A 27,766-nucleotide genomic window follows, 5' to 3' on the forward strand; every position below is an offset into this window, starting at 1 on the left:
AAGGGAAGCTTTCCTTCTGATAGAGACATCCCTCTTTTCTTAGTCTGGGAGGCTTTGTGATACCTTTTGTCCTGTGACAGCCCATTGACTCCTAGGAGAGACAGGAGGCTGACTAGTAAGTGCTCAGAATGAAAAATAATAAAACAGTAAGGATTCAATAATGTTAGCAAGGATGCTGCTGCTGGTCATGGTGGTGCTGGTGGTGGCGGTGGTGACGGTGGTGGTGGTGATGATGGTGGTGGTGGTGGTAGGTAAGGACTTGAGCTCATTTATACTCCATCTTCCTTGCCACCACCTTTCCAGTATGATTAGCAGCATGGATACTCTGGTAGTCTCAGCTCAGTGCTTTCTATTCAATATAAATATGTAAGTAACATTTATAGCTAAGCCAAGTGTAGGGTTGATACTGTGTTTTCTTTTTTTAATAATTAAAATAAAACTTATTTTTATTTATTCATTTTATTTGGTTTATTTATTTTTTTAAATTTTGTTGGGGGGGGCAATTAGATTTATTTATTTATTTATTTATTTTTAATGGCAGTACTGGGGATTGAACCCAGGACCTCGTGCATGCTAGACATGCCCTCTACCACTGAGCTATACCTTCCCCCAGCGTTTTCTTTTTTGAACACATTTTTTTTTCCCTTGAGTTGGTAAATACTTCACCTTTTCGTTTGCTTGGTTTTCTTTAAACATCTGACGAAGTCTTCCCACACACCTCCAACTGCTTTATGAAACTCCTCTTATACAACTTTCCACATGATCTAGGCTTGTCAGGTAATTTCACCCCTCTCCCTTCTCTCTTCCCTCCTGGAGACACCCCCCCTTGGAGCCCTCTGACTTCCATTCCATCTGGACTGGGGGAAGTACCACTTCCTTATAAAGGCATTCAAACAACCCCCCTACTTTCAAATCTTTCCCTGCTCAAAACCTACACACCTCACAAAACCAAGCATCTGGTACCTGGTGCCTCTCACAGTTAGGCTAACAGCAGGCCAATTTAACCTGCTCTCCCGGGTTTTTTCCTTTGGATTTGCATTTTTTTGTTGTTGAGGGGTGGTTGTTTACAGAAATCCCCTAGTTTCCTAAAACATGGGGCTTTTAGCAGGTGTGTCTTATTCCCCTCCTTGAATGTAAGTGATTTTTCTATTGGAAAAAGAGTCCAAACATCTTCATTTTGTCACTTAAACTCAGCAGTGTCCTAGCCTCTTGCTCCAAATTTCTAATTATTGACTGGATTGAAGACCGAGCCAGGAATTAAAACTAGATATTCCAGACCCATTTTATACTTTTTTCCCTTTGTCCTATTTCTCTGCATCATCTAATACAGATGAGAGCAGGTTAGTTTAGTGTGTTTGTTTTGGTTTGTTTGTATCTTCCTCTAGTGAGAGATTTCTTTTCTGTAAGTGAAGATGTGGGAAAATCCCACTGTGTGCTGTGCTTTCTGTTGACGAAGAAGCTCATCTCAGTGAGACAGGTTGTAAAGATAACTTGTCTCTTTTTAATTCTGCAATGAACTAAAAGAAAATCAAGGAGAATTTTGAGCTAATAGGGAACCACAGAGATAATTAAAGGGCAATGAACTAGCACCTAAAAAGAGAAGGTAAGAAAAGTAGGATTATTTAAGTTGGAGAATCTGAGGCAGTGAATGAGAGTGTTAAATATTTGAAGGTACAGAGATGATGGTTCCCAGTTGCCTTTTTTAAGATGAAAGACTGTAAGAGAGAATAGATAAAATTAGAAGGAAAGATTTAAGTCTATTTTACAAAGTCGAAATTTCAACACAGAGAAGATTGTTCCTGGAATGAGTTACTGCAATATGGTCACCTTGGGTAATTTTTCTTTGATGTGGTTAGCCACCGTCATAAAAGTTCTAACTTAGTATATAAGTGGCTAAGTGCCTTTACATTTTTTCCAAATCAGTTCACGCTCCTTTGAGAGTGTCCAGGAACCGCAGTAGAATGGAATCTTCATGCTACACTGTTGCCTGTTTTAGTGGCTACATGAAGGTCTTCATTTACCAGTCGTTCTCAAGTGCGGCAGTGCTCTTGAGAGCTAATGACTATGGCTCCGGTGTTTGATTAATTGGAACAGTTTCAAACTATCACGTGCTAGTAAGATCACTAGAATGTTTAAATTCTGATTCCTATCTTGTGCTGTATTTGTTCGCTCCTTGCATTGCTTCTGTCTCAAATATTGTTTATGTGAAATAAGGTTGATCTTGGAGATAACCTTCAGCTGAAACCTCACCATACTTGAAGCTCTTCTTGAGCCACGAGCCTTTGTCATTCCCCTTTCTACCTTTTACAGGTTATCTTGAGCCCTGGAACCGTCTCCAGATGGTCAGTGTACATTTTCATCTACTCCTTGTTTCCCTCTTGCCCTTGCTCTGTCTGGACAAATCTCTTCCCAGCTGCCTAGCGTATCTTCTGCTCTTGGTTTTTACCCTGACCTAGCATTTTCTACAACTCGGGAGGCAGAGAGGGTGTCTTTACTTGTTCTTTGGGATTTCCCACAATCAGTAGTCTGTGCTGAGTGAATAATAGTTTTTGAGGAAATGATATATAAATATAAGGAAGTACAGTCATTTGATGTTCAGGCCAAGTAATTTCCATAGTTACCACTTGATGGAGGGCAACGTATTCTATTTCTCAAAAGCTGTCCTTAGAACTGCTGCTTCTAAAGTTGTAGTAGGTGGCAGAGCATGGCAGCTTTGGAGAAAAGGGATCCCGTTTACTGCAGACTGGATACTGGGAGGCGTTCTGCTGCCCAGACCTCCAGTCACGTGGGGGCTTTGGGGCTTTGATGTCTCCCTTTCAGGTTGAAATTTTCCTTCACTGAAACTTTTCTGCCTTTTTGGGAGTCATGCTGAAGGGAACCCAGTAAGAGAAAAAGCTTTAACCTTAGTTCCCTTGACTCGAGGTTTGATTCCTTTCTGTTTTGTACTATGCAGCTTTTTACTAAAGTATTTAAGAAAATGCAGTATTTCAGTCATTTTACTGATAAAGAATTGGAAGTCATGGCAATCTGTCATGGTGCCTGCATTTGACAGTCCTTTGGGAATCAATTTAAGAATATGCAATGAGACTTCTAAAAACGTACAGATTTTGACTTGATAACACTTGTTCTTTAGAATCTACCCTCAAGAAAGGATCAGAGATCTAGGCAGATCTTTTTGAACAATGGCGAAAAATCAGAACCAACCTAACATTTCAGCAATGAAGAATGGTTACATAAACATTGATCTATGTATCATAGAATATTATGCAACTGTTTAAACTTGTTTTAAAATTTTTTTCAATAATATGGGAAAACAGTAAGTAGGAATCAGGAAGAATGAAAAATGTCAATGTTGTACAACCCCAACTATGTAAACAAATTTAAAATATATGTAATTAAAGAAATGGGATAAAATATACAAAAATGTTAAATTTATCTCTGGGTGATGACATTATAAGTGATTTTTCTTTTTCTTTTTAGTTTCCTGTAATTTCCAATTTTCTTACAGTGAATTTATAATCAAAATATTAAAGATTATTAACATTTTTAAAGTAGAAAAAGAATGACATTTCTAACCCTAATAATTCAAAAGAATGAAAACTCACACAAGTTCCAGGATTTAAGCGGTTTTAATCACTTCTAATTTTGAAAAGGAATGCTTGATCCCATGATTTTTGTTTTTCTTTTGCTTTTAGTCAAGGTATGGTTCTATATGATGCTGAAAGTCATGTAGTTAGTGAGAGAGCATTCTGAATACTGATAATTATGAAGGGGGCATATGTGGTATATACGCACCTTAGAGTATCATCTAATAGTGAAAGGCTGGGCTTTGGAGGGAGCCTCTGCCACCTGCCAGCTTTGGGACTGGCCAGGTATATCATCTCAGTTTTCTTATCTGTAAATTGGAATTGTGATGATTAAATGATATGATACCTGCAGAAGTCTTCAGCACAATTTTGGCAAATAGTAATCACTCAGATGATATTACAGATGAAATGATGAGTGATAGCTGATACAATACTACTTCTGAAGGAAGACTTCTTCCAAATTTCCCTGTATATAGTATGTATTTCCTTATATGTAGTATAATAGTATTTAGGAAAGGCAGAGGCTAAATGATTTAAAATAATTTTTTTTGTCTAATACAATATTAATAACTCCAAAGACAGTAAAGACAAAGTAGATATCCTCCTGCCCCTGTCTTCCCTCTGAGGATAGAAATATTCTGCACCTTTCTTCAAACTGATATAAGCATAAACAAACGCACACAAGATGACTGGCTTGGCTTTGTTTTTCCCTTACGTATTATTCTGCAACTTTTCCAACAAGCCAATAGTTAGAGAATTTTTAACAGGTTCATAGGTTCAGATTTTACTAATTTTAAATAACTGCATAATACCCTAAATAAGGTGGCTATGCCAGAATTTATTTGGACATAACTCTACTGTGGGTTGTTCTTAGTCTCCCCACCCCTTCTCTACTTCAGATGTTTGCTATAGCAGCTTTATACATAATCCTTAAGATTTGTTGCTTTTAGTTCCAATTAGTTTCCCCAAAGTGGCATGCTGAATCAGAGTATGTGTTACTTATACAGCAGAAGAATTTGGGCTTCCAAAAGTTGGTTCCTGCCCTCTTACAATCTAGTGGAAGAACAGATATGCATTTTCTCCCCGCAGGGATTTCTTGTCCCCCACCCCCCACCTATATACAAAGATTTCAGTAAACAGTATTTATTTCCAGGGAAATTTGAAATCCTTCACATTTTGAAACGGAAGTATAAATCAGGAGAGCAGAGGGAGCCTCTGGAATGAGCTTTACTCTGTGTAGTCTTTGCTGCATTGATTAGACATGAATTTGTTAGAAATCGTGCATGTGTAAGTTGTTCCGTTTTTGAGAGCTAGGAGTCCCACTTGAGAACTGAAGCACTTGACATCTGCCCTCCTGGCCCTCACTGGGCTCACCCCCCCAGGGTGTAGACACCCCACCACGCAGGGGAAGAGCCACCCCCGTGTGCAGCAACTTGTCTCCCCAGCTCAGACTTGCTCCGCACTGATGCAGGCAACTGCCAAAATCTTCAGGGTTGAGGTCACCGACGGTAACAGGAATCGCAGTATGATAACAGATTGTTTTTACAGCAGTGAAGTTACTGTGTTAGAGGTACATAGATGCCTTTAAAGAAAAGGCAGTGACATTACTAAGAGTGATGTCACTGAGAACTACCTAGTACAACATGAGTTTTGCCAAGTACCCACTTAGGGTGTGCATGTGTGCGTGCGTGTGTGTGTCTACCAGGCAGGGGACAAAGAGAAGAAAAGATGGTTATGGTGGGTTTGCCGTGCGCGCGTTTACGCGGCATATGTAGTTCTTTCCACATGAAGGGAGGTGTGTGTCGCATGACCTTCTGTTTAGAAGCTTTGTTTTCTCTCGTTAGTAATCAACATCTGATTACATCAGTCAGGATTATGCAGCGCTTTAACAGCTGACACTAGTTCAAGTTCATACCTGTTTTCATTCTTTCTACCTCCTGATTCAGCATCTTGGCTCTGGAGAGGTGGTTGCATTCTAACACTAGAACCCGCTTGACTGTATCCCTGCCCACAGGAGTGGTCACACATCTGAAACCCACTGGGCACCCTGTCACGGTTCCCCACCAGCCGACCTGTAGTTGCTTGTTCTGCATTCACAGTTTGCCTCCTTATGATGAAATGCCTTAACCTTAAGCATTCTGTAACTATCAGCTTGTTGGAAAGCGGCTTTTACTCTCATGGGACATAGCAGGTAGTCTGTGTTTCGCTGGGCTTTCTGCAATATTCAGTGAAATAGCAACAGTACTGAGGGCAGCGAGAGCAAACACAGACGCAGTCCCGGCCACGTGCCAGGAGCTGGGCCAGCGCTTTCTACGGAACCGACGCCTGTAATTCCTCCCAACAACTCTTTTCACCCCCATGTTATAATTGCAGAAAGTGAGGCAGCTCGGAGCCACGGTGATACAGCTTATAAGTGGTTCATGAGTGGAAATGACCCCACACTGGGGCGAGGCTCACTGGTGGGGCTGGAGAAGCCAGGCAACCAGCTGGGCACTGGAGGCACAGACCCGGGGGAGAGAGTTGGTGGGGATGCTTGGCTGCTCTGCTTCTGTTTGGAGAGGAAGCGACACAGATGAGTCCTCCCACCCGAAAGCCCTGGACTTGTGAGGGAAGTCGAGGGAACTCAGGAAGGAAGGAAGCGGGGGAAAGGGAGGTGTGGAAACTTGGCTGAGGGGGAATCACTTGCAACAGCCTCTCACGAAGAGCCCCTCTCCTTCAGCTTTGTCCCTTCAGGGCGCACATCCCAGAGGAGGGTGAAGCAAGTTGAAGGTGTGTTTACCTTCAGCCAGTTTCTTTTGTTTCGACAAGTGAGTCATATGACCAGGGTGGAAAACCTCTTGGGTTGCTCTTGCGATTGTTTCTGAAATTGGTTTTTGAAGAGGTTGTATGTGTCGTGCTAGGATTACCCCACCGCGCAGCAGAGACCGTGGGCCAGGACCCTAGGAGGTAAGAGGCACTGGGGCTGGGAGGTGCAGTGGCCCCGGACAGGACCCCGCTCCAACTGCTGTGCCCCTGGGATGGGGGCTGAAAATGGGTCAGCAGCCTCAGGGTCCACCTCCACCATATCTGAGTCAAGTCCATGGTGGGTGAGCAGGGACAGACTGCAGGTGGCATCTCTCCATCTTCCTTATGGAATGTGGTAGCTTGCTTTTGTCATTGTTATTTTTATATCACCAGGTCAGAGTTTCCAACCCGCTTTCTGGGTGTTATTAAAAGGGTTCACTGAGTAAGAATATGGTGGTTCAGATAGTGTCATTAGTAACTATGTGATCTTGGGTGGCAAGTTCTTAATCTCTGCAGCCTCAGTGCCCTAGTCTGTGAAATGGGGCACTAGGAGCAGCCCTCCCAGAGGGCTGCTGGAGATACTGCTCAGCATCGTCGCCTTTAAACGTGGAAGTGACCATTGCTGCCTTCTTGGTGTTCTGGCACTTGCAGGAATCTCCCGTTCCGGTTCCTGGCTGTGATTATCTGACATTCCAGGACACACATCACCATGGGTGTAGACACTGACAGCACAAAGAACTGGAATTGAGAGTTGCAGAGTCTACGGTCTCTTAAAGAAGGGCGGAGTCTCTTAGTACAAAGCATTCCTGGTGTGAATAGACAGTGTGAGCTCATTTGAGAAGTAAGCCAGAGTCAGGCACTTTGATAAAGCTGATTGTGCAGGTGGGACGGCGGAGAGTCCCTTATCTTACGCCTGGTTGAGTGCTCTCTGCATTTTATCCAACTTGTCCCTTTACGTGTAAAAAGAACTTTTCCTGCCATCTTTTAAAAATGAAATGAAAAATTCTTACTGCTGATTTGATCTAGTTAAATGCAACTTTCATTTTGGAAGGGCAAGAGGGGTTTGGATGAAGAGAAAAATACCCCTTTTTTCTGTAAAACACATTCTGTAAAGTGGGCACTGTTACCTGTTTTACCAGGTTACTTTACACAGTACCATTTAAGAAACACTTCTTCATTAAAAAAAAAAAAACCTTTTTAATATGGAACATTTCAAGCAGACATAAACCTGCAGAGCGATGTGGGCCTTGACATACCCGTCTCCCACCAGCAGCAGCTGTCAGCTCACGGCTGCCCTCCACCTCCACGCAGCTCCCCCACGCCGCTGCTTTTAAGCAAATCTCAGGCGACATATTAATTTTATTTATAAATATTCAAGGTGTGCTTTGAATGCCTTAAAAGTTTCAAGAAGGTGAAAAATGGAAATGTTCACATTTTAAGGTCCTTCTTGTGGGCAGATCATGTCTCTCTAGAAACCTCAGGGCAGTGATCCTCGAAGCAGGGGGTGGGGAAATGATTTTTTTAAACATTTACTTGGGGAAGGGGTTTCAACTATTTGTTTTCCCAGACTTGCCTTCTGCAGGGCCCCTCCCCTGTAAAAAATAGCAGCCTTTGATGTGTCATAGAACTGGTTTGCTTCCGAGTGTTAAAGGAGGAGTGAAAGATAGGGAACCACTTGCTGAGGGAAAAAAGTGATTCCAGGGGATGGAAGCTTTCCTTCTCAAGAACCATTGTTGTTGTTGTTCTTGTTTTTAACCACCGTGAATGGGACTGCTTAAGAATATATGTATTTTTCTGCTTCTTAACCCAAGAACACTGGGTGTTATTTCGTTGTTCCCATTTACTCCTGGGTGTTCTTGACACAGCCTTCCGTGCTATGGAGGGCTTATTTTCATGGCTGACCTGTCACCTCCCTCACTGCCATTTTATGCCCAGTCAAGGCGCTTTTCCTTATCTCTCTTACATCTGCGAAGGGCTAAAAGCAAACTATATAAAGGTATACATATAAAGTCACAGTAAATGAACTGTGAGGGTACTTTTTATTTCCCGAGCAAAAGTGTATGTTGCTGGACGTAGGGCTTTGTCAGCAATGTTTTGCACAGATGTGGTTGCTATGTAGCTACCTGTGATGGGGTCCCAGAGCAAGAAGCTTTCTTCTCACTTTAAATACAGCTTAAGAAAAACTTGAAAGGTCAAGTACATGGTTGATGCACGGAAATGTTGGAAAATGTGTTTTTTTGGACACATCTCACTGCTGAAGTTTTGAAGAGTTAGCAGGAGAGAAACAGGAGGATTTTAAAAGGTGACCATTCTGCTTTTGTTGTTGTAGTTACTTGGTAATGAAAAGTTAGAGCTTTGGGTTTTAAACCTTGCACAGAATTTTTACTTGGCTAAAAATGATTTGCTAAATGGATGTACATCAAATTTAAAGTAGAAGCTGATGGTATGATTTTTTCACTGAACAGAGTGGACCTCCTTTTCTGCTATTCTTTAAGAGGGAACTTTTCAATCCTTCATTCTTTCCCATCCCCTCTCACCCCATCCTTTTTTTAAACTCTCCTTAGGAAAATGGCAGAGTACTTTTCAAAACCAAGCTGTGCCTTCTGCAGGTTTATACACAGGATGGGCGAGTCACATCAGTTTTTCCTTTCTCACACCCAGACCAGGGTTACATAGTTCTGTGAGGTGTGCTTGGGAGTTGTAATAATTTGGAATGCTGGAAAAATTCCAGGGACTGTTGGTAAATAAAGAATGCGGCTGAACAGCAGTTAGCTTCTGCTCATGATTTCAGAACTTACCTTTAGGGGGAAAATAAAAAGGCAAGTGTATGTAATACAGCGTGGGAAATCGAGAGAAAGTATGCCGATCATGTTGAAGATTTGGATTTTTAAAGTTCTGTCTTTTGTTTTTCTAGAAACTGTACAGGTCATTCACGAAAGAAGATTAAGCTGTATTTTGTTGAGATTATGAAAGATCTCTCTACTTTTTACCCATTGTATTTAAAGAAGTCAAACAATTTTTTCTTTATTATGAGAAAGCTGTTTTTGCTTTGTGTTTTCAGCATGAAGGTTTTTCATTAAGATGTTTAGGAAAAAAAAAGTACAAGGTACTGGAGATTCACAGCTGATGGTTAAGGATGGATATGTGCATATTAGAGATTTGAGGAACCTGATGGCCTCTTCAGGAGTGGCTTTAGAAGTGACTTTGAAGCTTTCTGTATGTTCTATCTCACTGTTGCCTATTCAATAAAAGACCTTTAAAGTGTGGTATTTACAGAGCGAATATCCCAACAAATCGCTTTCGGCAGTCACGGGCACTCTGGAGCACTAGCTTGTCCGCAGTTCCACTGTAGGTTTTGTAAGGAACTTCCACAGGATATGGCATCTCTCTGGTCTTCAAGACCACGTGGTCCCCAGCATGAGGCACCTCAAGGGCTGGAGAAGGGAAACCTGAGTGGTGGGAATGTTCTTGCAGAAATCTGGGTACCATTTTTTTTCCCCAAAAAGCATCAGTGAGCTGAATAACTTCTCATCCTGTTTCTCCACAGTTTAAGCCTCTCTTATGTCCCCCGAAGTCAGTCCTGTCTGAGGCTCCAAATTCCTCAAGTGTCTCTGAGGTCACCTGGAGGCCCCTACCCTACCTTGGTGTTAAAAACTCAACTATTTTCAGGATTCATTCTTTCATTCATCACAATGACAACTATTTATTTAGCTTCCTGCCATGTGCAGAGCTCCACTTTAGGTTATAGGAGACGACAGGGCTGAATCTGACACAGATCTTTCCCTTTAAGATTCTAACTGGGAGCCAAGATGCCTCTGGGGGTTTCTCCAGTGTGGGAGAGACCAGGATGCTCCAGCAGCTGTAGAGATACAGCCAAGTGCATGATAAGACCAAAGTCAGCTGAGAATTAATTTTCTACCAAAAAACCCAAAAACAAAAACAGTTGCTGACACCAGACACATGTTCTTGACTGAGATAAGGAGAAGGTGACAGTCTGCTAACCCATTGAGGATGGGCTCATAACAGGAAATTTCCTCAAATAATTGGTTCCTTTCTGCTCCAGATGTCAGAGATTGGGAGATGACAAGGTAGCGGTGCTGGGAGAATGCATGGTTCAGTGTTCCTCTTGGTCAAGTTTCCCCACGGAACTGTCATTGCTTCATGTTAAACTCTTACCTTCTTTGTTTCGCCTTTTTTCTTTTTGAAAGGCTTTGCCCACAGAAGGTGGTGAGGTACCCAAGTCCTTTTCACACCTGCTCTGCTGTCCTTTGAGCAAACCCAGCTGCTGCAGGGAGTTGGGGTGGGCAGAGGAAGGGAACACACCTACCCTTACTAAGATCACCAGGGACATGTTTCTCATTGACTCCTCACACACACCTGGGGTAGGGATTATTTTTGTAGATGAGGAAACTGAGGCTGGGAGAGGATAAGTAACTTGGCACCCACTGCAGGTCTCCCTGGGTGACTCCGGTTCCTGCACCAAGGTTTGCCCACGTTCTGTTCCCTAAAATTAAACTTTGGCTCTTAGAACCACACAGCTCAATTGGAGTTGTCCCTCCTTCCGCCAGGTGCGTGTGCCTTTACCCCTACCACTGGCATCTCTTAGAGAAATTTTCCTACATAAGCACAATTCCACTATTAAAAAAACCAAGAAAATTAAGGATAATACATTAATATCATCTTCTTTCTACTCTCTATTTCAGATTTCCCTAACGATCTCATCTCTTTTATAATTTTTTTTCCAGCCTGGGTTTAATTAAGGTTCACACATTGCATTTGGCTTTTGTAACTCCTGACTTTTTCTTACTATAGAGCAACGCACCTCCAATCCCCCCCTGTTCAATTTTTGTTTCATGACGTTGACTTTTAGAGCGACCAGACCAGTTTTCTTACAGCCTTTTTGTCAATACCATACCTGGCAAGTGTCTTGCAAAGTGAAGATTTTAAAAGTTCTTTAAAACTTGAAATAGGTATTTCCCAGGTGATATATTGCCAGGCTGTCAGATGAAGCACCTGATACACCATTTTCTGTAGCTAATGTATTTTAAATTAATCTTTATTTACAAAAATAAGGCAGAAGAACATTCACAAATACAACTGGCCCTTTGTATCGATGGGTTTCACTTCTGCAGATTCAACCAACAACTTTGATTGAAAATATTTTTGAAAAAACAAATTCCAGAAAGTTCTAAAAAGCAAAACTTGAAGTTGCCATGCTAGCAACTATTTACATAGCATTTACATTGTATTAGGTATTATAAGTAATCCAGAGATAATAAAGTATATGGGGTAGGTTCTTTGCAAACACCGCAGCATTTTATGTGAGGGAATTGAGCATCCTTGAATTATGTTACCTGCGGGGGTCCTGGAACCAATTCCCTGCATATACTGAGGGATGACTATATATAAAATATCAAGTAAGAGTTTTATTTCCTACCACCACTACGCAGCCCTGAGATTATAGTCATTTTGGTGAACTTACATTCTTTCCCATTTATTTGTGTGTTTTTGTTTATTTGTCATAAAAACTGTGATCATCCTTACACATTGTCATGCAGTTTGCTTTTTCTCTCACTAACTGTGTTGTGAATTGTGTCCTGTCAAGTATGTAGCAGGGGTTGTTTTTAGTGGTGGCCGGGATAAATGTGCACCCAGCCAACCACATTCTTTCCTAGGTGTTCAAGGTGAGACACACCCAGATGTAAGTACCCAGCCCAGGATGAGAAATGTGACTTGTGCCCACAGAGCAGATATTTTTTTTTCTGTTTGAGGCTCCCTCAATATGGGAATTGAATCTCAGGGTCTTCTGCCCTGTGCTTCTGCAAGTTGAGGGAACGTGTGAGCAGTAAACTCTGGAGCGCTGTGCATTTGAACTCTGATACTACTTTCTTTTTTGGGTGTGTCCCTCCATATTTTTTTTCTGCAGAGATCAGGAGATCACCAGGTTGGCCTACCTTGGAGGTAAACATGATACCCTGCCAACCTAAAGTGATTTAGAAATGTTAATCCATTTTACCAAGCCAGAGTCTCCAGCTTATGTATTTTAAGCCATCATAAAACACGTACCTGTCACGCTGAGGAATGTGCCGAGGGCAGGCATCAAAGACCGGCCGAGGGAGTCGAGGGAGTGTGTTTTGCTGTGTTGTAGGGTTGTGTCCTGACAACCTCTGTGAGGCCTGGGGTACTGCCAGGGAGTGGTTTTTAAATATTGAAGCCGTTTTATTTATTAATTCAGGAATTCTGACAAGTAATGATTTCTGTTTGCCCATCCAAGTGTCAGGGGGCTCGGAGGTGAGTCTGTGGATGAAGGGTGTAGAGGCTGCCAGGCTTAGGAAATTGAGATAACAGAACAGTCATATGAGCAAGAGATGGTCCTCTGCGCTTCATGAACAGAAAGTTGAACAGAGAGGCTGTGTGGACATTTTGGGCTTCTTCAGAAGATAAGTTTAACGAGCCTCGTGGTGAGAGCATCGCTGGCACAGGGTGGAATGGTAAAGCCACTATTGTTGCTGTTATTTTATTCTTGTGTTCTCCATGGCAATAATGTCATCACTGGCATTCAGTAGGACACCAGGGTATCAGCAAATTTCATTATTAGTAAGTGAAATTATCTAATTTGGTGATGGCCTTTTGCATCAAGCGTTTTGTAAAGAAACAAAATGATAGTAGGATGTTTCCCCACATCTGTCTAAATATTTAGTGAAAAAAAGAATTGTGAGGCGGCGTGGGTATAGCTCAGTGGTAGAGCACATGCGCAGCATACACAAGGTCCTGGGTTCAATTCCCAGGACCTCCATTAAAAAGATAGATAAATAAATAAAAATCTAATTATCCCCCCCCAAATTTTTTTTCATTAAAAAAAAGTTGTGATTTTAAGTGCATTAAAGCACTCATGTATTAAATTTTTTAAGTAGAAAATTGTTGACTAGTTCATTAATTACTAATTTACAATTAATTACTAATTTATAATTAATAATCAAATGCATATTTACTGCATTGTCCATTATCCATTCTAAGTAAATGAGGTAAATAAGAAAAAGTTAATAAGGAAATAATTACAAATATTAAAAATAAAGGCAAATAACATTAATGAAAGTAAAGAGGCAGTATTGCAAAGAGGGAGGAACAAGATAAGGTTTTAATTTCAGGATGAGTGAGTTGCTTAAACCATGGAACCCCACTTTTTTCATCTGTAAAATAGAGATCATACCATCTACACTAGAGGGTTGTTAATGATGCTGAAATGAGATAATATATTTAGAAGTTGAAAAAAGTGTTGAAATTCCACTCGTGCTTTCTTGAACAGACAGGATTGTACAGTGAAAAAAGCATGTGACTTTTAGTTGTGTAGACATCAGTTGGAATTCTGGCTTTCCCACGTGCATTGCTAGGTGAGTTCTTTAAATGTCTCTGAACCTCAGTTTCCTTAGCTGTAAAGTGGGCCTTATCATATCTCCCTTGTAAGATAAGATAAGGTCAAATGCACAGGCTCAGCCAAGGTGCTTGGGAGCAACAGAGTTTGCTGTTTCTTAAATCTAGAAGTTCATCCATCAGGCGTGTGTGTGTGTGTGTGTGTGTGCACGCGTGCACGCACACGGAGTCTGTCATACCTGTGGCTTCCCCTCCAGCTGATGACCTTGCTGCTGCTTTTCTGTTTGCAGCGACCCTCCGGAGTGCCACGCCGGGCATGGAAGCCTTTTTCCGCACCTGGAGGATCAGGGGTGGTAGTGTCATCGCCCAGTCACGAAGCTGCTAAGGCCATCTCAGGGGCGTGGGCGCCAGGACAGGAAGGCAGCGTCCGAGGGCCACAGAGCCATGCCTTTCGGCCTGAAGCTCCGCCGGACACGGCGCTACAACGTCCTGAGCAAGAACTGCTTTGTCACCCGCATCCGCCTGTTGGACAGCAATGTTATTGAGTGCACGCTGTCCGTGGAGAGCACGGGGCAGGAGTGCCTGGAGGCGGTGGCCCAGAGGCTGGAATTGCGGGAGGTAAGCGTGCGTGCGTGGTGGGTGGATGGGCCAGAGCTCACCTGCGGGACCAGCCACCTTCTCTTGGCACTTGCCATGTCTTTTCAGCCTCCACTGGGTTTAGAAGCATCCTGTTATCCTTAGTGTGGCCTCGATCTTAACAGCTTCTGGTGGAACCTGAGACCTACTCTGATGTTGAGGGAAACAGTTTCACCTCTAGAGCTTGCATGGTGGGTGGCGGCTGCCCTGTTCTTTTAGCCAAAGAGGAGCCTGTATTGAGACTCGCCTCGCTAACTTCGTTTTCTCTCTTCAGCACAACCGAGTGGGAGGCTGGGGCTTTGGCATTCCGGCGCGCAGCAAGGAGAGAACTCCCACACGTGGGGTGGAAGCAGCTGCTTCTATTTTATGTTTCTGTCTTTTCCTCTTCAAAGAGGGAAAAGAAAAAAAGAAGAAGAATTTAAAGCAAACATAGCTGGCAAGGCTTTTTTTGTGGGAGCTTGTGAAATGGGGATTTTATTCCTTTTAAGATTCCTCATGACCCTCGTTTTCTTTGGGCTTGAAGCAAACCCAGTGTTGACCATTAGGGCAGTCACGTTCTCTCTCCTTAGAAGAGACTCTAGTGCAATGTGCCCTTTGTTACAAGCAAGCCCTGCTTTTTTTCAGTCCTGCAGACATTCAGAAGAAGGGGTTTTTGAGAGAAACCCACTCAAGCATTTGTGTCTTGAGAGCTGTGGGCCTCGTTGGCTGGTAGTCAAGGAGGCATGGTTGACCAGTTGCCAGAGCTGAAATGCCTGCAGAGCCCCGGAGTTCAAGCCTTCCCAAGGGCAAGGAGGAGCTCTGTGTTGTCCTGGGCCCTGTGACACCATTGCCCAGTCCTCGGGGTGATGGAGAAGAGGGGCTGTGTCCCTGTTGGAAGTGATCATGTTTGGTCTCCTTCCCTCACCCCACGTGGTCCACCCTGTTTCCATCTGCGCTGAGGAACTGGGGTCGGGAAAGGGCTTCCTCTTACCCTCTGGGGGACCATTCCACCTGAAAGCTTCTGTCTCCTACTGGTCTTCGTGATTATACCTGGGTCTCCATGTTCAGGTCCTCCTTTGAAGTTAATTTTCCCCTGGAGGAGATCGTCCTGTCCAACAGATACATGTAGCTTGGTTGGTAGCTGATGCAATAGAATAAGTGTGTGAAATGTCCTGACCTGACTGGTTGATGGTTGACTCTTTTTTTTTTTTTTTTTTTTTTGCTCATTCATAGCACATGAGGATGCACATATTTAAACATACATGTGTATTGGCATAAAGGAAAACCCTTAATACTGTAGTCAGTTGGGCAGGAGGCTGGCCTAAATTCTTAAAATTTTTATTATAGATCATTTGAAAATACATGCAGAGGTTTCACTTTTGAGTGCTCCCTGCCACTCACATGAGGATGACCAAGTGTTCTTTGCCTGCATTGGAAGCAGTGTTGTGTGTAGTTAAGTAGTGTTAAGTGCAGGGTTTGGAGTCTTGGACTTAGATGCAAGTTATGGTTCTGTCACTGGTTAGGTAACCTCGGAGAGGTTATTGAACATCTCTGGACATCAATTTTCTCACCCATAAAATGGGAATAATGATATTCACCTTATTTACCTTATAGGGCTGTTGTAAATATTCAGAGATATAGTATGTCAAATATATAGTGCTATGTCTAATAACTTATAATTGTTCCAGTTTCAGAGTTTTAAAAAACATTTTTTCATTGAAGAAAATATGGAACAACTGCAATGTTCCAAACACTGTTTTAAGACTCGGTGAAACTAAGGTAAATAACTTTTAATTTTGCCTTCAAGAGATGCACAGACTAGTAGGGGAATCCAGCAAGTAAAAACCAGCTAAGATTGAGTGTGATCCACACTCAAATGCAATGCAGGGGCAGGCTTGAAAGGCAGGGGCTCTCTTTAGAGTTGTGCAGTGCCCAGCCTGCCCCACTGAACACTGCAGCCCTAGCCAGGGGAGAGGGAGCCTCAGTGAAAGATGAACAGAGACCACACTTTGAACAGGAACTTGAATGATACATAGGAATTCAGCAGGTGGAAAAGAAGACAGGTCATTCTGAGCATAGAGAACTGGATTTTTGAAGATCCAAGGGGGTCCAAGAATCAGGCACCACTGTGGGGGCTGAGAAGGCATCTCTGGGAGTCCCCAGGTAGAGCAAGAGTGCAGGGTACAAGGTGAGGGGTGTCTGGAGATGTGTGTGATAATACTTAACTTTCAGCAGACTATTGTTTCTCCCAGTGAGAGGGCAAAGATCAACCCGGGATTATCCCAAACTGCTTTGTCACAAAGGATAAAGCCGTGAAGTCCAGATTCTGCTGTCAAGTGTGTGTGGCAGGGTGATTGATCTTCTAATGCTAAGGCGGGGTTTGCGTTTAATGCTGGCTTTATTTTGACATGCTCTTAAACAGGTGCATCCACATCAGAGCAAATCACCCTTTTTTTTTTTGGTTTTACGCTTTCATTCTGTGACAGATCACATGGAAGGTACGGCCTTTTGTGAAACAATCCTATAGAAACTTTTGAATTGAAGGATGAGATAGAGCAATCTAACACTTTGTTCTTCGCCCACACACACCTTGAGGAGGAATGAGATCTCCACCCAAGAGCACAAGTGGGAGGGGTGACCGCAGGGTCTGCCTCACTCACTTGACTTTGTAAGTGGGTCATTTTTCCAGACAGGGCTGATGGTGCTTTAAAGGAGAAAGTAAAACTCCATCTGAAATAAAACAAAACATTTAGTCTTTTATGAAGGCTTGGAAGACAGTATGGTGAGTCTTTTGCTTTGCCATTAGAAGTGTTCAGGTGGCAGAGTGGGGTGGGTATAGTGTATAGTGATAGTGCGCATGCTTAGCTTGCACGCGGCCCTGGGTTCAATCCCCAGTACTTCCATTAAAATACACATTTATTTATACATATGCATGTAAATATGTGTGTAGAAAAAAATAAACAACATTATGTTGGTGGCCCATTCTTGTCCAAGAAGTCTGGCCAGGTAGTTGAGTCTCAGTAAATAGCTCAGGAATGAATGAAAAGAAAAAAAAAGTTTTCTCTAGTTTAAATGTATCCTAAACTTGATCATAGCTTTATATTAGGAAAGGAAAATTAATTTTGATTTAGGTTCTAACCTACATTAATGACAGTTTGTGTTTTGTTAGATAACTTAAAAATAGATTTTATTTTTTAAAGCAGTTTTAGGTTTACAGCAGACTTGAACGGAAAGCACAGGGGGTCCACATACCTCCTGCCCCGCTGTCAGCACCCCCCCAGAGTGTTACACTTGTTACAGTTGATGAACACTCATTGACACTCGTCATTCAAAGTGCACAGTTTACAGTAGGGCCCACCCTTGGTGTTGTACACTCTGTGGCTTTTGACAAATGTGTAATGACATGTATCCATATGGAAGACTTCTTGAGATTCAAATCTGGTTTTGAATGCACTGATGTACTGCCACTTCAGAGAGTATCCAGAGCACCCAGGCCTGTCTCACACGGTCAGCAGACAGCCATCCCCTGGGGAAGCTGAATATGACAGGGTCCCTGCTCCCAGAAACCCTGGAGAATAGGAAAAACAAGAAACAAAGCAAAGGGAACAACCCGTGCTGAGGCACAGAAACGGGAAGGAACATGGAATTTTCAGAGAAGGGCAGAGTTCATTTTGCATTGGGGGCTGTGTGTGTGTGTGTGTGTGTGTGCGCGCGCGCGCGCACGCACGCATGTGCGTGCGTGTGTGTGTGTGTTTGTGTTTGTCTGAGTGTGCTGGGGTTGTGGCGGAGAGGGGAGGAATGTGGATGGGTAGGCAGAGCCTGTATTTGAAGGGTTTGAAGTAGCTGGCTAAGGAGTTTTAACTAGCTTCTGTAGATTTGTTTCTAAAATGTATCACAAAAATAGTTAAAATAATCTCCACCTTTAAATGTACCACATATTGTGCTGAGCACTTTTCATGTATCAACTCATTTAATGTTTATAAGACTGTAAGACTCTTGCTGTCAGCATTGTATGGATGGGGGAGCACAGTGCGTTCCCTGGGCTGGCTCAAACCCAGGTAGCTTGACTCCTCCATTCTAATTCCCGAGGGATGTGTAATGGCAGACAAAGGGGCTGTGGTGAGATGCTTTGGGAAACACTCCCATAAGTTCTGCAGTTAAAAAAGAAATGTGTTGAGCTCAGTGTTTCACAATTATTTTAGCCTTCAGGTGAATCCACTTTGAATCGTTTGGGGAATAAAACACTGCCTTGAGATGGAAAGCCATCAGAGGATTTCAGGGTGAAGCAGGACATGATCACCTTGGGTTTTAGGAAAAGAACTAAATAGCTGAAGAAGGGTGGGGGTTGGGGTGACAGGAGGAACAGAGATGCTAATAAAGTATACATAACAATAACCTGACAAGAGGGAAAAAATAATTGAATTGTTTTTAAAAAGTTCAGAGCATTTCTCGCTGGGAACTCTGTTAAGGAAGAGACCCAGGAGGTGCAGAAGGCTCAGAGAATTAGAACTCTGATATTATAGTTACAATATATTTGGATCAGTGAGTTTCACTCTTTTCCTTCTCCCCAAATGAAATCTTAAGTGGAACATCAATATATAAAATGTCACTGTTCTATTTGCTGAAAGGGGATGGGTATCTGGAGCCCCATCTCCCTGTGCCCTCCCCACCCACCCCCAACATGGTTTGAAAAATCACTGACCTAGATTAAGAGACAAATTGTGCTCTACACTGGAATTTGACACAACATTGTAAAAAGATATAACTCAATAAAAAAATGTTTTTAAAAAAAGAGACAAATAGCTAAAACAATGTAATTATGGCTAATTCTTATATTTAAAAAATAAGCACATGGAGAAACAGCAGAGTTTAGTTGCTAGGAGTGTGAGCTGCCTGAGTTTGAATGCTGGCTCTGCCACCGCTGAGCTATGTAATCTTGGGTAGCCTCCTGTTTCTTCATCTGTGAATGGAGATGCTGATGGCGGCGACCTCCAAGAGCTGTTGGGAGGATTGAACGAGTTCGTTTTTGCAGAGTTGCCCCAGTATCACAGTGCCGGTCGCAGAGGAACCACGCTCAGTGTGGCGTCTCCTCTGCAAGACAGCAGTCAGGCTATCTAGACCCGCGCCAGCCCTTCCGGAGACTAGGCTCCTTTCATTAAGTCTGCTTGTTCCATTTTCAGATGGCTTTAATCATTAGAAACTGGGATCTCACACTGAGCCAACATCTTTCAATTCCTTGAACAGTTATTAATTGCAGTTTGTGCTCTGCAGTATGTTAGTCACTGGCTACCTGTGGCTGTTGAGCACTTGAAGTGTGGCTCGCTTGAACTGAGATATGCAGTAAGTGTGAAACACACATCAGATTTTGAAGACCTACTGGGAAAAAAAGTTAGTATCTCTCGTTAGTCATTTTTATATTAGTTACATGTTGACAGCGTAATATTTTAAATATACCATTTTAAATAAAATTTATTAAAATCAGTTTTCCTCCTTTGTACTTGTTAAATGTAGCTACTAGAAAATTTTAAATTAAATATGTGGCTCGTGTTATATTTCTGCTAAACACTGCTGTTCTAAGAAAAGCAAGAAGGCCATGTTAATAGTAATAAGGAATATAAAGAATTCCAATAAAATGTAAAAATAATGCTAGCATTATTTCCTTTAGGGATAATCTTGACTCTACCTTTAAATTAAAAAATAATAAATGGAGGAGGGATAAATAATTTAACAAAGGTCCCTGAGAATACTCTTCATGGCTACACTCTATTCAAGATAGAGAACTGTTGTCTTCTCAGGAAGCCCTGCACTCTTGGGAAGGCTGAATTTGGTAACTCTTGGGCCTCCCTAAGGCTAGTCTAAGAGCCCTGGTTTTTAAAGGAGCCTAAAAAAATCCATAACTATTTCATAGAGTGGCTGCTTATCCTCTAATTTATCCCCCCTTTCTTTTGCAAATTTATGTTTTCATCTTACTGAAAGCTGATTTATCCGAAGCTATCAGCTATGGTAGAAATGTCTCCCATTTTACAATTTTCATAATGGCTGGAGTTTATAAAGATACAGAATCTTAACATACATTTCCTACCATCAAAGAAAAGTTAACTTAATGTTATTTCTGTGGCTTGATTTTGTGTTAATCTTTTGGGAACTGGAAATTTATCTGTGGTAATAGGAGTGCTCAACTAAATGGAACACTTCATCCCCCGGCCCTGTCAGATAATAGTGGAATTTACTGTATTTTATAGCCTGCTTAAGCACATCTCTGTATGTTTGTATTTGAAGAGGACTAAAATAATCAACCATGATCAAGAAGCTATTGAAGGGTAGTCCGCCAGGGAGATTTCTGAATTTCATATTGCTTTTTGTCTTTGTAAAGATTATGCTATGAAATCTCACTAGCTTAATGTCAATTCTGTAAGGTAAATTGGCACCAGTGTCTTATTTCTAGATATGGAGATTGTGGGTGAAAAAATTTCCCTAGTCTTCATCTTTCTTGTATATTCCAAGTGAGCTGTACAGCCTCAGAAGAGTGATTTTTTTTCTTTGGCTCTGAGATTTGCATCTTGGGTCTCTGTTACTCTGCAGTTTTTTCTCCTGTACTTTTATGAAGAGATTGACTAGGAAAATGAAGATGGTGCAGTTGTTAATTATAGACGTGTCAGTTATGGAAATCCCAGACCTACCCAGGGTAGAGGTTGATTGCACACAAGTTGTTTTTTGCAGTTATCCAACTGATGTGCGGCGGTTTATTTTCCAAACCCATTGGAATGTAATTGCAATGAAGTGCTGTTTCAGAGTATGCGTGTAGTCATCTTTTGAAGTATTTTCCATGCCTCGGTGAAAGTTTTAATGCTTGTATATAATTCCTGTGTATTTTATGTGGAGACATATCAACCTCTGTGTTTCTTAGTTTATAACTGAAGTATACTGGATACTTCAGGGACCCTATTACAACCTAATGCAAGATTTAAACTTTTGCTTCTGGTTGATGAACTCTTCACAATGCTTGAAATAAGATCATGGATTTAAGACACAAGACTGTGTCTGCAACCCTTACAAATAGTTAGCATTTAAGCATTTAGCATACAAACTGGGTGGGGAAAAAAAAACCCTCAAAAAAAAATCTTTCCCTATTAATAGCTAATGTGGAGAATAACACCATATTTACAGATAATATGAACAAATGAATCAAAAATATCCCAAATTGTTTTTAAAGGCCTTTACTCACTACACTCTTTTCATGATATGGAAAGAGGGATCTTACTTTGACACTGAAGTATACGCACACCAACCTGCCTTTGAAGAAACCAGCGTAGTTTTGAGTGCATGCATACATTTATACCTCCTCTGTTAAAATGCAAAACTCTAAACCAGCCAGGAAACTACTCCTATGAAAACGACAATTTAGTGTGGTTCTTCCAACATTTTTTTTTTTTTTTAGGAGTGCATTTTTAGCAGTTGATTCAGGGATGTGGTTCCTCTCCCTGGCAACCAGTTCTCCTGTCGTTTTTGTTTTTGTTTCCTTATCATTGCAGTGAACTCCTTGCAGAATTCATGGCACCAGAGAGCTATTTTCTACAGAAAAGTAGAGAAATAGGATTTAGCGCACACACCAAGGCATCGTGAGGATTAGATGGACCTGGCTTACGTTTGGTGCCTCAGAGGTAAACCAAACGAGTGTCTCAGGCATTTACTTGGGCAATAAGGTGGGATCCTTTTTGTCGTGGAGGAGGTGGCTTCTCTGTGGAATTGTCCCTCACATTTCCCTTGACCGTGTGGCAGCGTTTAGCAGTGAGGTTCAGCTTTCAAAATCCAGCTGGAGTTGAAATTGGCCAGTCACTTATGAACAGGCCTGGTGTGGTCTCAGCTGGGCCTGGTGGGATTAATGGTCCCTTGGCCAGTACACAGGAAGTTGATTGGTGCACATGTTAGCTTAAGTGAGAGGTTAGGTTCTGACTGCATTTCCCGTGAGGCACTGTGTAGACGTGGCTGAATAAATGTGCTGCATCGTGAACTTGAATAGGGCAGGGTAAGAACTTTGAGATGGTCTTTCTCCTCTGTTGAGTACTCCAGAACAGGGCTATGGCTAGGGGAAGAATTGGGGTTGAGGCGAGGAGTGGTGGGCGATGGAGAAGGTTACTTGGGGCAGAGTTTCACAAAACAGTGTGTGGATCTCTTAAATGGACTTTCCTAGCAGATACAAACATATATATATATATATATATATATATATATATATATATATATATATATATATATAAAATATAAACAACAAGAACCTACTGTTTTGCACAGGGAACTATATTCAATAGCTTGCAATAACCTATAATGAAAAAGAATATGAAAAGACATATATATAATATATAGATATGTGTGTGTAACTGAGTCACTGCTCTGTACACCAGAAATTAACGTAACATTGTAAATCAACTATACTTCAATTAAAAAAAGACTTTCCTTCCTCCTGGGTCACTGAATTCAGCAGTTCCAAAAGTAGCTTATTCTGGCCATAGTAGGTAGAGACTGTATCTTCCAGGTTACCTGCCTTCCCCTACACTGGAACCCCATTTTGTGAATAGCAAAATAATTATTTTATTGGTAAAGTGCACGGCGAGTCACCCAGAAATACACGTGTCCTCTAGAAAAGGCTGTATTGCAGCAACAGAAAAGTCTTAACGCTGTGAATTAGGTTTTGGCATTAGAAGTGGTTTACCTTGTTATTCGGGAGTTCTGTACTTTTAATTATGGCTCAGGATTATTATTGTACCATAATTTCCCTTGTACTTCATCCTCCTCCTTTTCTGTGTGTGCGCATGTGTGTGCATGTATCTGTGTACATGCATGTGCACGTGTGTATATGTGTGTTCTGAGGAATAGTCTTTCTCAGGGTGTTTTTGTGGGGTGCAGGGGTGGAGATCAGTCCTGATTTAATGATTGGATGGGTGGGACTGAGAAAAAATTTAAAATACTGGTCTTCAAAGCATAGGAGCAGTAAAAATTAACTTTTTCTTTCTTTCTTTTTTTTTTTTTTTTACAAAATTGTAGAATGTTTATGCAGTTATTATAGATCCTTTATACTGTGAATGTTACTGATTTGAGTGAATGTTATAATCTGAATGAAGTATGGACCATAAAATCATACCTCCAAATGCCAAGACTCCTTTTAGTGAAAGATAATAAATCATGGTTGGCCTGTCGAGTAATCACGAAGTTTGCCCTCCCTTTCTCCACCCATGCTTATAAAAGGGCTCTTTTCTAACTAAAATAATTATTACATAGCCTATCACTGTTTACATATGTTACCTCATTTATTATATGCTAAACACACTCCTAGCCATCCAGAATACGATGGAATACCCTTGGACAGCACTGTGCTCCATAAAGGAGTTCAGTATAATGCAGAACTGCCTTGGACCCTTTTCAGACAGTTTATTAAATTAAGTACCCAGGCTGCCTCATTTTAAGGTTAGCCTAAGCCTACATCATAGATCCCCTATGAAAGGAGCAGAGTGCTGTTCCAGCGCCCCATAAACACCTATAATGAGACTCCAAAGAAAATCTTCGGGGAGGCATTGCCTGGTGATTTTATTTTTCTCATACCTTTTAGGTTTTTATGTTATTTATAGGCCTTCCAGCTCCTGCTTTTGCCTGCTTTTTCTCGTTTATTTCCAGATAACTTCTGTGTTCTGATTCTGTAGTTGATAGGGATGCTGGTAGTGCTGATGAAAAAGATTCTTGAGGCTTACCTGCTTTCATTTGGCGAGGATGACAGTAGTAGGAGCCACAGGAGCAGCAACAAAAAGCACTGCTCACAGAGTACTCAACATGGGCCAGGCGCACGGTGAACAGGCGTTATTTCATTTATGCCCCTAACAGCCCGTGGGTGGGTGGGTGTTGTTATCATCATCCCCATTTTATGGAGGAGGAAACTCTGAGACTCTGGGAGGCTCAGTTACTTGTGCAAAGTTATTGGGACAGCGAGTGTAAAAGCTGGGAGATGAACTGACTTCACAGCCTGTTTTCCTGCTGGTCAGCCACATTTCGTTTCCTGTACGTCATCGGTCACATTGGAACAACTAGTGGGCTCACTGGAGCTGGGAAACAAACAATGGGGTCAGAATTCACTCAAGCGAGTTGGCCTGTGTTGGTAGAAATATAACCTTGGCCCTGTGTGTTGGCATTTTGTTGCTTGAGAAATGCATTGATGTCTGGTGTGGACTTGCCCTTTGGAATGTCATGGAGGAAATGCTCCTATCTGGAAGTCCAGCCACTGGAAATATCCTTCAGCCTATTTGGGTCTGCAGCTTTATGTCGGCAAGGACAGGTCTGGTTTTCTAGTAAAGTCAGAGTCAAAACTTTATTACAGATTTCGGTGGGGTTGTGGCAGGGATTGATCTGTGATATCATTGAAGGGGCAGCCAGCTGGAGTGGGAACGTCGGCACAAAAATGCCTTTGGAAATTAAACAGTGTAATGAAATCATTCCTTTGAAGGCAGATTTCCAGGTGTGCTGTAAACCATCCTAGGCTATAATTGAAACAGAAAAGAATGCTTCAAAAGCAGTGATCTATTTTTTTGGTGACTGTTGTGCTAATCCTGAAATCCTAGGGTGAATTAATATAAAGACAGGATTGGATGCATAAAAGTACCTGTTTTAATCATTTAGCACGTTGTTCAAAATGAAATGGGTTGAGGCTTCAAGTCGAAGGGTGAACACCTCACTTTCATCTATCAAATCCCCCCATAATCTGCCAAGAACAGCCACCAGGGGCTCCTGCGGCAGCTGTGATGAGGGGCTCCTTCCACTCTCCATGCTTAATGTCGGGGAGAGATTTGCTGCAGTACATGTATGTATAATGAAGTGGTCAAGGCCTATATATATATTTTTTAAATACTTCATTAAAGCTCAAAAAGAGTGTGAATCAATTTTCTGTTGAAATCTAGTACTGTATGAAAATATTCTACACTGTGGAAGCTTAAAGTTGGCAGGAGGTTTCATCTTAGGTGCTGAGCGGTGAGTTACTTTGCAACAGGTGTGAGAACCCTACTTGCCTCTGCCAGCGTGCTCCATGTGAGATCACGAGGCATTCAGGAAGCATGGGAAAGTCAGCCTGGAGCTCTCAGAATAAATCTGCACTGTCTTCCCTCTGCACCCACCCACCCTTACCTAACAGGTGCATCAGTACTCACGTGTACACACAGCAGGGGGTAGGAATGCGCATCTGGATGCTCAGTGTACATTACAGTACTGTGTGTCTGTGGCTTCTTTTAGTTTGCCCCAAAGTTACAAAGTAAAAGCTGGAACCTTGTGTGGGCTGGGAATCCAAATTTGAGGGAAGGTGCTGGAGTCTTATCTCCTGTGTGGTCTTTGAGATGCCTCTGGTGAGCATGAACTGATACTCTTTTATCCTTTTATCTAGACGCACTACTTTGGCCTTTGGTTTCTCAGCAAGAGCCAGCAAGCACGATGGGTGGAGCTGGAGAAACCGCTCAAGAAACATCTGGACAAATTCGCTAATGAGCCTCTGCTTTTCTTTGGAGTCATGTTCTATGTGCCAAATGTGTCATGGCTTCAGCAAGAGGCCACAAGGTAGGTGCATTTTTTTTTTTCCATGTCCCATAAAAGGATGTGGATTAACTGTGAGGCTTCAGAGGAAGTAGATGAGCTGGTTGATTTAGGGTGTGTGTGTAGGAGGGAAGTGGGGTAGTTGGGGATTATTTACCAGTTCCTTTGCAACTTTAGAATTTTTGTCTGAATCCATGTAGCTAACCCAGTGATCCCTTGTACTGCTAATAAGGTAGCAGCGATCTGGAGGCAGGTCATATTTTGTGTCTAGCGGCATAGAAGTATTAGTTGGAGACTGTGGATAAAATAAATATAAATTAATAAATTAATATAAATAAATATAAATTAATAAAAATTTAACCACCTAATACTGTCTGGTCCCCTCCTTCCCTCAAAATGTCTCCAAACAAAATGACCCATCAGACTTTGGATTTGTGGATTGAAAGGGTAACTGAAGATGGGAGTAGAGTTGAGGAAAGCACTGATCAGGTAAGAGTTTTGGTTTAGTAGGTTAAGTGTGAGGAGATTAATAATAATAAGTTAGAGATTGGCCCCACCCTCCAGCTCACTGCTGCTTTACCTGGGAGAAACCACCTGCCATCTTTGAAATGATTTTTCTCCCTCATTTGTAAAGTGAGAGATTTGCATAAGTCCTGAATGTTCTGATAGCCTGCGATTTTATGAACAAAACAAGTGCATTTTTGTTGGTGTTAGTTAAAATGTGCAGGTGGCGGGGGGATGGTTATCTCTTCATCAAATGGTTATTTCTGGTAATAAAGGAATTGCATGAACCCTCTACTTTAAGCCGTTTCCTCAGCTCATGGTGTTCAGAGTGCTTGGGAAGCAATGCCAGTGACAGCCTGGGAAGAAGGAACAGTATTCTACCTGTCATTTCTTAGATTTTAAATTTCTGATACAAGGATGCAGTTGAAATTTTTATGTACATTTTAAGTGGTAGTCTCCATCGTCATCAACTTTGTCTTTTTTTTTTTTTTTCTTTTTAAACCAAACTAATGTTAAATAGGGGTGTTTCTCTAAACAGAGACCACCAAACTATTGTTAAATAGGGGTGTTTCTCTAAACAGAGACCATGAGCTAGCTCACAGTCTGATCCAGAAAGCCCACATTAGTCTTTCAGGTGTCATTCATTTGAAGCTCTTGGTTCTATACCATAGTGCACTGCTTTCAAGTGATTTCATTTGTTTAAGTCCTTTCTGGAAAGGAAATTATCTCCTCAAAATGGGACAATTTCCTCTGACTTTTGAATTCTCCTTGAGTACTTGGCACACTGCATTAGGTTGATAAGTACTTGCTGATTCATGGCTATCGGACCATTAAATGCAAGACAATGAGTGACAGGGATGAAACATGGACTATAAATTAATGCATATTGGAAAAAGCTCAGTCTGTAGGGAAAAAAAAATGAAATGTTGTTCCTCTAGACAGATTTATCCTGTAAGATGTATTGTGGAGGAAGAGCAGTGGAAATGGTGAGAGACTCCGAAATTATGCTTTCTGAAGTTAAAGAAAAAAGATGGTTTAAGCTGAGAAAAATGAAGACTTGTAAGGGTGTGGTAGCTGCCTTTGGATACGTGAAGACTCTTGTGGGGTGGAAATTTTGTGTAGACTCCAGAGCACAAAATTAGGGCCTGTAATAATGAAGTTCAAGGAGTTGAAAGACTTTGGTTATTTGGCTCAACATAAGAACACAGTTTCTAGTAATTAAAGCCATATAAAAGTGGAACAGACTTATAAAAGGACGAGAGCCCCGGTGTCGAGTGCTGTAGCACAGAGTGGAGAGCCAGGGTGTGTCTTGTAGAGGAGTCCGCCATATTGGGTAGGATGTT

At 41.8% G+C, this 27,766-nt stretch overlaps 1 protein-coding gene across 4 annotated transcripts in view; it reads left to right on the forward strand.

The window, feature by feature from the left end:
- The window catches only part of PTPN14 (protein tyrosine phosphatase non-receptor type 14), a 161,996-nt gene that overhangs the window by 51,094 nt on the left and 83,136 nt on the right, over window positions 1-27,766 (forward strand). For 2 of the 4 annotated variants that reach the window (XM_074351816.1, XM_074351817.1), the window contains exons 2-3: window positions 14,033-14,360; window positions 25,774-25,943. In XM_074351816.1, the coding sequence (XP_074207917.1) occupies window positions 14,187-14,360; window positions 25,774-25,943 (344 nt within the window). In that variant the 5' untranslated portion in view covers window positions 14,033-14,186. Of the gene's footprint in view, window positions 1-6,334; window positions 6,534-14,032; window positions 14,361-25,773; window positions 25,944-27,766 lie in introns of those variants that run through there. The other 2 variants (XM_045512492.2, XM_074351815.1) reach the window with 2 other exon arrangements.

Source organism: Camelus bactrianus, chromosome 23, assembly GCF_048773025.1.
Source record: "Camelus bactrianus isolate YW-2024 breed Bactrian camel chromosome 23, ASM4877302v1, whole genome shotgun sequence".
Taxonomy (NCBI): Eukaryota; Metazoa; Chordata; class Mammalia; order Artiodactyla; family Camelidae; genus Camelus; species Camelus bactrianus.